This window comes from Centropristis striata, chromosome 1, assembly GCF_030273125.1.
Source record: "Centropristis striata isolate RG_2023a ecotype Rhode Island chromosome 1, C.striata_1.0, whole genome shotgun sequence".
Taxonomy (NCBI): domain Eukaryota; kingdom Metazoa; phylum Chordata; class Actinopteri; order Perciformes; family Serranidae; genus Centropristis; species Centropristis striata.
In genome coordinates this window covers 32,561,357-32,573,479 of record NC_081517.1, presented here as the reverse complement: position 1 = coordinate 32,573,479, position 12,123 = coordinate 32,561,357, and the positions used below count along the sequence as shown (strand labels likewise).

At 38.0% G+C, this 12,123-nt stretch overlaps 1 protein-coding gene across 1 annotated transcript; it reads left to right on the top strand.

The window, feature by feature from the left end:
* The first annotated feature begins 5,941 nt into the window (after positions 1-5,941).
* Positions 5,942-7,561, top strand: bglapl (bone gamma-carboxyglutamate (gla) protein, like). Its single transcript, XM_059335536.1, has 4 exons — positions 5,942-6,002; positions 6,094-6,618; positions 7,106-7,190; positions 7,459-7,561. The coding sequence occupies exons 1-4, from the start codon at positions 5,942-5,944 to the stop codon at positions 7,559-7,561; spliced, it is 774 nt and encodes a 257-aa protein (XP_059191519.1).
* Positions 7,562-12,123: the final 4,562 nt, after the last annotated feature.

Below are 12,123 nucleotides of genomic sequence, written 5' to 3'. Positions count from 1 at the left end.
GACTCTAAAACACATGTAAATTAATTGATATGTATTAAATAAAAGTCTAAATGGAAACAAGGAGTGTCTGATGTGCATTCTTTCTTTTGTGAAAACAGTATGGCTTTGTGTTAGACTGTAACGCCCTGCAATTTCGTTCTTTCCAACACAAAGGAAACTATGCAAAGTGAACATTTTTACGTGTGCGTGTGCTTATCATGTGTCCTCAGTTATCTGCCTGTGTGTGTTATGTTATGTCTGTTTACACGAGTGTGAGCCGTCTGCGGTATGGTTGGCGGACCACAGGTCACAGGCCACAAGTCGGAGAGATTTGGCGGAGTTTGTTAGGCTGTCCACTAATGTTATTGTCAGGACCACAACACACCGACCTCAGAGAGACTGACAGTGAGCAGGCTGGGAAGATATGGGCAGGGCAGTAAAGTTTCTCATATGATTCACCCCGGACAGAAGATGTGTAAATAAAAAGCACCATAACAACATGGTAAACTAACATGAGAAGCCCAATGATAAATACTAGAGGCAGCCATCACACACAGCTGAAACCAGGGCGTCAAACTAAAAGTTAAAGAGATTTGACTCGAAGACATATCGGGCTCTAAATATGGATAAAAGAGAAAGTATTTGCTATAAAAGCTCTATAAAAGAACAACAGACGGGCTGTAGACATCAAGAGTGAAAATGTTTTGGGCTTGTCCCAGAAATATTCTCTCAAGCAAGAAGGGAATTTCAAGGCCCAGACTGGGATCAGTGTAATTAGTGGTGTCGTACTGCCAAGCGGATACATCCGGCGGAATTGGGAAAGCCTGGCAGGTGGACATTTCTCAGAGACCAGATGGAAATATACAGCGTGTGTCGCGGCCATCTGAGTTTGTTTACGGCTGCGATGAAGGCAGTCCGCTGATGAGACAGTGTTACATAAGGCTCTGATAGGGGTCTCTGTGGGGCAGAGAGGTGACTTTGAATCAACAACAGACAAACTTTAAGAGAATCCCTCTTTATCAAACAGTTAGGCCTAGAATGACTAACAATAATGCTCATATCAGAAACTATATGGCTGAGTTAAAAATCCTAATCAAGCAAACTTGATGTTCACTTGATGTTTACATGATTTGATGTACAATTGTGTTCACATATACTTTCTTTGATTTTAATTATAATAAAGTAAGGGTTGTTGTTATCTCAAATCATGTTAAGTAATGACTGCTCTACAATTACATAGATGTTATTTTAGACATACAAATTTAACATTTATGACTTAAGTTTATGATCATAATCAAGCCATTTATTATATATTTTTCATTTCTGAGCGAGTACTGGAACACTTTCCAGATAGAGACAAACTTTTACCTGTAAGCAGTGATAATAGAAACATCAAAAGTCCTGTAAAATGCTCACATTATTCTGTATTAACACTAATAATATATAGCACAGTTAATGGACACAATGGCCTGATTGCATGTTCCAAGAAGCAAATCTCCATTTACCCAAGGTAAGGAATTGTTGCCAAGTTAAAACGTGGTAAAGTTTATTTTCTGGTTCTCTTTTTTAACTACATTAAAACACAATAAATCCTGGAGCTCTCTCTGTCCTGTTGGTCCTAGCTGAACAAAACTCGGCTCTACGCTTTCAAAACAACCTCATAATTTTTGTTGAATGCAAAAATATTACATTTATAGGTCTAATATACCTCAACACCTCTGCACTGTTCTGTACATGCAGCCATGAGTAACCACAGATGCTGTATGGCATGTCTCCCATGTTACCCGAGTTAAAATGTATTTTTACATACCTTAAACCTCTGAAGTCCAGGAGATTTTGGTTCAAATTTGTCAACTTCCTATGCATTCTGTATCTGTTTAGGATCTTTCAGTCTGTCCTTACATCACATGCATGGCTCCTTTTTGTCGACACAAACTTGGCTATCAGTCAGATTTGTCATTTTATTTTAATTAACAAAGTATAAAGTTGCCAGGAACTGAAAATACAAACAAAAGACACAGGTGTCAAATGTACCATTTTTTAAATATATATATTTATATTATTTATACACACAAAAACAGCAGAAAAAATAAATAAATAAATAATAAAACTGCAAAACAGTCTATTTGCATATAAATTAACAACAGTAATAGTTTTCATTGTAGAAAGGAAATTCACATTTTAAAAATGGTCTAGAAACATAAATGGCACACTGTTCAAACTCCTATGATTGCACTTTTAACTAGCTTTCTCAGCTTGTCTACATATCATATATAAATACAGTTATTACTGTAAATAAAACGTGTATTTTCAACAAATAGATGGACTCCAGAGGGTTAAGACAAAATCACACATTCTAACTTTTACAGTTGTTGTATTAGGGCATCTTTCCTTTAAGTGACACCTTGCTGGGGTTACACATTTACTTACCTACAGCAGAAAAAAGTTCTCTCATCCTGAGCATCCACACGCACACTGAGGTAATGGTTTAAAAAGAAAAGTCTAAGTACACGCCTGTAACTGCTCATTTAAAGGGTTGTTTGTTGCAACGATATGATGCGTGTGTACCATGCAAGTGAAACAGCTGGCAGAGACAAAAGAAGGAAATTTACACCAAAGGAGTTGTGACATAACATTTAAAGCAGTTATATAATGTGTCTTATTGAATCTGTGCTGTGTGATACACCTTACAAGATACATTTGTACTGTTAACTCTCATCCACCCTTTAGATATCTTAGCAGTATGGGGTGACAGTTATTGTTGGTGGGATTTGTTTGTTTAAAAGTATAGACTTGTTGGAGCTCATGTGCTTAAGTCTAAGGTTCAGGGTCACATCCAGAAGTGTCCACTCAAGATCATTTTTTAAATAAAATGTATGTTTCTCATGGAAGATTCCTGTAGATGCTCTTAAAGGAAGGGAGGGAAAGGGAAATATAAAAAGGAATTCATAAATTGTTCAGCTGGGTCTTATCATTTGCAATCTCCAAATTCATTGACTATCAGTCTGGCAACAATTTAGTTTCTGGGGGCAAGGGCCAAGGTCCTTTATATCGATTTTAAAGAACAAAGAAATCGCTTCCTTTAGTCAGTGTGACTGCTAAATATAAGTTGGCTACTGATGCTCACTCAGTGTTGTTGTGATGGCTGTATTTGTATTTAATGTTTGTGATAACTGTTTAATGTTGCAACTTGTCTCTTTTTTGTGCTGCCTTCTTGGCCAGGTCTCTCTTGAAAAAGAGATTTTCAACCAATGAGGCTTTTATCTGCTTAAATATAGGATATATAGAGAGAGAGAGTCCGGGCTTAGACTTCCTCTTCTGTGCACCAGGCATTGTTTACAGTCCAATTAGCAATTTGAAACTCAAGAATGGAGTTAAGAGACAACATATATGACCAAATTATTTATCTGCATATAAATGGAGATACATTTTTTAAAAAGCTATTAAATAAGCTAAATAGTAGCCGATGGCTTCAGAGATCTGTGGAGCTCCTCTTTTCCTCACCCAGGCTGTTTACTCACATTTAACCAAAGCCCACTAAAAATTGATTGATCAATACAACTTGGACAACAAACAGAAAGTAGAATGTTTCCAATACCAAAATCTCATCTTGTTGCCTTCAGATTTAGCATTCATATGCAGATATCTGGTAATATAGATTATAGCATTTTAATGTAACACAAAACCTAAATGAACAGGATTAAAAATGATAACAAATAAAATAGATAAGAAGCCAAAGACATTATAATCAACAGCTAAACTAAAAAGGTTTAAAGTTTAGATTTAAAGACATTTAAAAACAGTTTCAGTCACTCTCAGATCCTCTGGGACGCTGTTCCAACAACTTGGAATATAAAAATGAAAAGCTGACCATAAAAATTGTTTGTTCCCTGCACTTTGGAACAACCAAAAGACTTGTGCCGGTGAAGATGGGCCTCAGGGGAAAAGCTTTATAAACAAGTAAAAGAAATTGAAAATCAATACAGAAACTGAAAACAGAAAACAATTTAGCACCTTTAACCATGTGTTTTTTCTTTCTGGTCCTGGTGTAGTCAAGATAGGGCTTCTTCAATAAATACAGCATCATATTTGACCCGTAAAGGCCATGACATCATCTCATACAGAGAAGATGTTTATGACTGATATGCATTGACTGCCAAAATCATGCACTGTGTAGTATTTTTCATATATGTGTCATATGTCATATAAGTATTCCAGTTCCAGCTGGAGAAACAGGATATGTATAAGCCTTGAACAACAGTGAATAAAAGTGAGCATTACTCATTGTCTATATGAAGTGAGTTCAAAGATGCAACAACAAAAAAGCAAAAGTGCACCAGACTGTATTTCCTGCCTGTTCAGGGACACTGTGGATTGTTTTCTCCTGCTGTGTTTCCCCCACGCACTGAAACGCATCCACAAAAATGGACGCTGGACCAGACATTGAAATTACACGGCACACGGGCCAAGACAAATCCATGCCACCAGGAATAACGCTAGACTATATGAAACACGAAGGACACCAAGGTCACCCTGCAGCAGCACTGAGTCTCTAGCTACATGATAGATGGAGCTGTTTGGGGGCCCTGGGAGATATATATACATGAAGTGATATGTGTGCATAAACTTTCGGTTATCTAGGCAGTATTTAAATCACAATATGGTTGAAGACCGAGATGCAAACTCCAAATACTATTTTTCTTTACACATAAACCACAGCTGCTGCCACACTTTAGCATATCACACAGACAGAAAGCTGCATCCAAACCCGCATGCATTACGCTGTGCATCCAACACATTGGGGCTGCCTATATTTAGTTGTATATCTGCTGAAATACATCAAGTGAGGCTGTGCATTTGGCCACTGGTTGGCATCGGTAAGCCATGGCCGTGCCTGAATCTGGCCCGAAGCTGGACCAGAGATGGATCTGTAAATAGTGACTGACTGTGGTTCTGGTGGCACTCTGCAACACTCTAATTAAGCTCTGTCGCATAACGAGGCTCACTGCTGTTCCGTGTCACTCGATTAGTAGCTTGTGGCCGGCTCAGGCTATAGTTTGGGGTTTGTGGGGGTGGGAGATCACATCTGGGGCAAAGAGTGTAGCAACAACAGCAATGGCAGAATATGGTAAACTTCATGTTAAGAAACGCTGCAGCGAGTCTCCCTGATTAAAATCCAATCACATTTGAAGGTTATTTTATAGAGATCTGTAACACCACTGGTTTGGGCTTTCAGGGGTTTGCAGTAGTATTTTTACTCCAGTGATGAGGGGTGAGAGGGTATTTACAGAACGGTAAACATGACGAGTATAAAAATGATTCGGTTTGACCTCAAAGCATGATTGACAGGGAAACGGGGGCATTTTTGTTGGAGAAAATATGACAAAAGTTTACCCAAAAGCCAGAGAGAGAAACTATTTTAAGCTGTCAATTCAAGTAAATGAATTTCCCATTTACCTGAAGGTCATAGGAGTTATTTATAATTAAAGGTAAATAAAAAAATAGAGACAGTGTGTGTGTGTGTGTGTGTGTGTGTGTGTGTGTGTGTGTGTGTGCACCATGGAAAAGGGGAAACCCCTGAAGTTAATCTGAGTCGTTTCTCATGTTTTTCTTGGCTTTAATGTCAAGTGAAGGCTGTAGGTTTACATACATGCAGTGTACGTGCAGCTGAATGCCAGGAATGTTTGTGGCCGTGTAAGTCTGTGAGCGGGTGAATAAGTTTTTGGACAGCGCCAAGCCTGCGTGGGTGTTTAGGGGAGCTTTCATGACAAGTGGAAGCGGAAGCGTTGACATTTGACTCCTCAGCCAATCGGAGGGTGATCTGTGTTCTGACAGAGGACGTGGACTACAGTATATATTGACCAAGAATTGGGGGAAAGAAACAGAGCAAGCCATCGAAGCAAAGCTAAGAAGAGCAAAGAATCAAGAACTGACTAGAGCAAGAAACTACCAGCAAGCCATCATGAAGACTCTGACTCTCCTCTCCATCTGTGCTCTGCTGTCAGTGTGCTGGTCCATGGGAGGTAAGCACAAACTCCTCTCCACATCCATGTCAGTCTTCATATCCACCCAATGTTACAGTGTGTTTATAGTGTTGCTTTCTGTCATCTCCAGCCATTGAACCAGAGGTTGTCGTGGACACTGCTGTTGACACGGCTGTTGATGCTGCACCTGCCGACCCTGCGGCCGCAGGAGCTGATACATCCTCCTCTTCATCCTCTTCATCTTCTTCATCTTCTTCATCTTCCTCCTCTGAATCTGACTCCAACTCTTCCTCTGATTCTAACTCCGACTCATCCTCCTCCTCTTCTTCCTCTTCCTCCTCTTCTTCCTCCTCCGAGTCCTCTGAATCTAACTCCGACTCATCCTCCTCCTCCTCTTCTTCCTCTTCCTCCTCTTCTTCATCTTCCTCTGAATCCAAATCCGACTCCGATTCCTCTTCTTCATCCTCCGAGTCCAAATCCGATTCCTCTTCTTCATCCTCCGAGTCCAAATCCGATTCCTCTTCCTCATCTTCTGAGTCCAAATCCGACTCTGACTCCTCTTCTTCATCCTCTGAGTCCAAATCTGACTCTGATTCCTCTTCTTCATCCTCCGAGTCCAAAGCCGATTCCTCCTCTTCATCAGAGTCAGCTGAGGGTAAGCAACATTTATCTTTGCATGGTTCCTTAAAGGGGACATTTGTGACATTTGCTTGTGCACATATTTAGCTATCTGGAGTTTGTATCAATGCACAAACTGTAAAATAAGTCAACCAGGTCAGATTTTGGGGGGCTGTTGAGGTCAGAAAACATTCAACAAGTAGTTCAGATTTGACAGATTTCGTCATATGCATGCTCAAAGGTGCACAAATTTTTCTTGCAAGTCAATCAGAGCAGACTGAGTTTTTTTCAAGATGAGGGTTTAAAGAGACGGGCTCTAAAATGGAGCATTTCAGACAGAGGGTGAATACAGGTATATTCAGACAGACTGTACATTTACATTAAAGCATGTAAACATGTCATTGCAGAAACCCAAAATACAAGTTTGAACCTGAAAATGAGCACAATATGTACCTTTTAAATTTTGACTGTGAAAAAAGAAAATTCAAGAACGTTTTTGACATTTGTCCCCACAGCACCTGCAGTGGTTGTGAAGAGAGACCTGGCTTCTGTTCTGCTGAGGAGAAGAAGAGCCCCAGGAGGAGAACTCACCCCTCTGCAGCTGGAAAGGTACTTACCCTATTTGGATAAAACTGACTTCAGAGCAACAAAATGTCACACAGCTACTGTTTGATTTGACATTTGCTGCAATTTAATTGACAGCTAGTTGTACAATTGAATTACAACATCAATTCCTTGCTGCAAAGTTCCTACCTAAGGTCAAATAATCATTTAAGTCTCATGTAAAATCATGACCCAGGACTAAAATATGGAATCTAAACTAAGTCCAGGAGATTTGACAACCTTTCTAATCACTTTTCTCTCCTCTGCCATCCAGCCTGAGAGAGGTGTGCGAGCTGAACGTTGCCTGCGACGAGATGGCCGAGACTGCAGGCATCGTTGCCGCATACGTCGCCTACTACGGAGCCGTCCCCTTCTAAGATAAAGACTCTTTCATCCACATGAGAACTGTTTGTTTTCTTTGTCATTTTGTAATAGAAAGGTGCAACAACTCCCCTAAATGCAGACAAGGAGCAGACAATAAAAAATGGGTTTGACCCATGGTTTGACCCTAGATGGAGATTTTTATTATTATTATTATTTTTTTTTAATCGCACAAATCCTTGCACAAGTGGCCAGCTGTAATGGTCCTGTATGAAAGGCCTCTTCCAGGCTCTTAGAGAGAGGCACATGGAAACACAAGCCTGTGAAGTATATAGTCGTAGCCCACACAAGAGTAAATTATTCTTCACGTCTGTAGTATAATGCAATGAATGGTGCTAAAAGTGCAGATGTATTGTATGTTAATGTATTGATGTTTCTATGTTGTGCTTTAGTCTTACTTTAACTAGAAGTTAGTAGCTGTAGTGAGTTGTGGATGTAGTAAGTTACTGTAGTTTTAGTAGTTGTGTATTAGTAGTGGTAGTGGGAGTGTACAGTGTGTGTAAAATGCACATCAGTTACCTGTAATGACTGTAACCACAAATTGCCTCTGGGTCTGAAAGTAATAAATTATTTTGTTTTGTCCAATCCTTGTTTTGTCCTCAATGACTAAAATGATTTTATGGTAGCTGATGTGACTAATGCGAGACAAGAACAGTGAATACAGGCCAGTTCTACCAATGATCCTTCGCTTGCCCTCACAAATGTTAAAACTAATGAGAATAGTAACAACAATAATAGACCTAGACCTCAGGGAGAGGGCTTGTTCATTAAGGATTGACAGTATGTATTGATGCAGAGTCGACCCAGCTGTTCTAGAGAGAACCGCCAGAGAGCCCCGGATGGTGCTCCAGCCACCATGAACAAGGCGGGGCATGGTCCTGACAGTTCCTATGTACTTTAAGAACATTATAGGGGAGTTTTAGAGAGAGAGATAAATAAATAAACAACTGAGAAATTAAGTGAATGAGAACTGATGAGAACACAGACGCTCTCTACAAAAAGGGGCAGAGCCGCCTCTTTTTCTCAGGAAGCTCAGATCTCTTGACATCTGTAGTAAGATGCTGCAGATGTTTTATCAGTCTGTGGTGGTAGTGTGTTGTTTTATGCTGCAGTCTGTAGCATCTGCTGGGGAGGCAGCATCACACAGAGATGCAAGGCAGTTGGACAGACTGGTCAAAAGAGCTGATTCTGTGGTTGGAGCCATGTTGGACACACTGGAAGAGGTGGTGGAGAGATGCACTGTCAAGATGTTCCAGGCCATCCTGAAATACCCAGATCATCACACAACGCCTTTATGGACCAAAAAACAGCAGTGGACGGCTCCTCTCCACTCTTCGTTGCAGGACGGAGAGATACAAAAGATCCTTCGCTCCTACATCCATCATGCTGTCTTATTCTTCAAGAGCTAACAGACTAACTGAATTTCCCCTCAGGGATAAATAAAGTACTTTTGAATTTGAACTGCAGAATTGGGTGCTATAAATTACACCTTCCATACAAGTAGTTACTGTATGTAATCTATTATCAATATAAAACTACTGTGTTTAATATCACATACATATAAATAAATCTAACTTAAAGGGTCCTTGGTTGAAAAAAGATTGACAACCTCTGCTATAGTGGACTGGTATTTACTTTCACACATAAACATCCCCAATACAAATGGCAGCAGCAGCAGCAGCAGCAGTCTCTACCGCTCCTTCATTCAGCATTCATGCTGTTCTCATATTCGCCACAAGGTGACAGTGATGTTCAGTCGAACAGGTTTGAGCAGTTCAATGCGCTTCAGTTGGTTCAAACAGTTCTAGTGTTTTCAGTTCCACAAGTACAGGTCATGAAGACACTTAAGGGCTCTTAAAGAATCAAACATAAAATATAATCTATAACACTGCCGACAGAAATTCAGTTCAAGAATGATATATATATATCTATATATACTGTGAACTGAACTCGGGTTTGTGCTATATCACAGCTGATGTACAATAATTTTATCCTGGTTTAAGTGCAATAGTAATTTTATTTTATTATATATATTATTTTTCCTGTGCAATATAATTGTTTATGCAACATCTATCATTATTATAATCTTTTATATGGCATGAATGAGTTGTTTGGTCGATCTTTTGTTTTATCACTCCTTTGTACGACTGAGAGGAGTTGCACTTAAGATTTGTTGTACAGATGTTCAATAAAGGCTTGAACATTGAATATTTACTCAATAATATTATTTTACATATTTTCCTAAGTAGTACATGATGTAAAATAAATTATGCTTAGAAGCTTATTCATCCAGGGAAAATAAAAAATCGGGAAACTGCATTTAGTTTAGAGGGAACATTTACATTGATGAGTGGCAGATGGAGAAAATAGTTTTATCATGAAAAACAAACATATTCACCTAGACTTGCTTAAAAGAAGTGATTCTAATTCAAAAGTAATTCTGCATAGTGAAGCTTATTTAACAAAAATAACTGCCATATTTTTTTTAAGTTGATTAAAGTTAGTTAGTTAGCTAGTTAAACTAGATGTCGGGGATATAAAAATATTTAGCATAAAGCACTTGCAGTATGATAACAGACAAGATAACCAGTGTGTAAGGCGTGCACTCTGTTTAACCACTGTGATTGGTGATGTTACACTGCACAGTAGCAACACCACACCCTGTCACGTGCTGCAACGCCTGGATGAATGCACTGCTTTATCATTAACAGAGAGCAGGAAAGACCACGCTGCCTGGAGCGTCTCTGCAAACAGAGAGGGAGTCTAGAGGAACTGATATTAGATCTTGGCTAATATTGAATGTAAAAGCTACAAAGTGTCCAGAACCTGTAATGAAGTAAAAGTAGTAATACCCCAGAGTAGGAATACTTTGTTACAAGTTACAGGTGCTTTATACTATATATCTTCAATGGGGTCCAGAGCTTTTAGCCCCCCGTCTCTGGAACTCTCTCCCACAAACCATCCATGACATTACCTCTCACTCTACCTCTGTTTGTTTTTTTTATGTAGTTATTTGTTTTTATGTAGCTGATTGCGTTCTTGTTTTTATCTAATGTTTTTTGCTGTGTTTGTAAGGTGACCTTGAGTGATGTGAAAGGTGCCCATGAATAAAAAGTATTATTAATATGTATTATTAATATGTATTATTATTATCATTATTATTATTATCATTATTATTATTATTATTATTATATACTTCAGATACATAGATTAATCCATGAATTATTTTTTTAAATATCTGATAAATAATAATGTAATGAAGTTACAAGCATAATTTATACTTCTACTCCACTACATTTTGAGTCAAATATTGTATTTTTTACTCCACTACATTTAGCCGATAGCTTTAGTTACTTTTCAGGTAAAGATTTAACATAAAAACATGATCAATTTAAAGTTATTAGACTTTTTTTTTTTTTAATTAAACTTCATAACAGTAATCAAGTAGTTAAAATGAGCCCTACCTGTACAAAATTAAAACACTGCTTACATAAATGCATCAATACAAATAATCTAATACCATATAGAATATATAAAACAATCTGGTTGCGTCCATTCTGCATATCAAGTACTTTTATTTTGATATTTTAAGTACATTTTGATGCTTATACTATACATTTACATAACTAAGTTTTGAGTGCAGGACTTTTATTTGTAGTGGAGTAATTGTGCAATGTGGTTTTAGTACTTTTACTTAAGTAAGGGATCTGAATACTTCTTCCACCGCTATCTAGTCTACCACTATCTATAAAGAAAAAGAAAACTTATTACAAGAGGCTTCCACTGTCAACAGCATTAAAAAAACAGTAATATAGTGGCATCATAACTTAAATATAACTATTTTTTTATAGATTTGACTTAAACAATATACTGTTCAATAAATAACATATATTGTAAAGTACAAGTACCTCAAAATGTACTTAAACTTAAGTAAATGTACATATTTACTTTGTGAGTCAGCTGACCATGTGGAAAGTGAATCGTTGTTGTTCATGCGCTTTGGCTCAGTTGTGCGCCCTCCATATTGACATATTGATAATCCATCTCATTTTGTTTGCACAAGGTTTACTGACATGTGACAGTATCACAGCCAGTACATCCGTTTCCTGGACATTGGCTGTGATTCACCCAGACACTTAAAAGAAAAAGAAAACAATCATGGGATACAGCAAACTCTGACTCTGAAAGATAACTACTACAGAACTTGTGAAATATTAAATATACTGATGATAATAATAATGCCAACATTTATTATACTATAAGATAAGGAGCATGTTTGTTACTCTGAACTGTATATTAGACTGTTTTTCTTCCTTTTATCATAACGGTTCATTCTCAACATGCTTTACTCAGAAAAAGCCCTGATAACACTGATGGAGAGCAATAAACACTCTTATCATGCTCATTAGTCAGAGATACGTTTGGCTAATGATGTTGAGTGGTTTATGCCTGATAAGTAGAAATAAAAAAACTTTCAATAAGGTAACAATTTTTAATATTTTATTTTTAAATGTTCATATTGGTATTATGGAGACACAATATACAACTCAGCATTAAA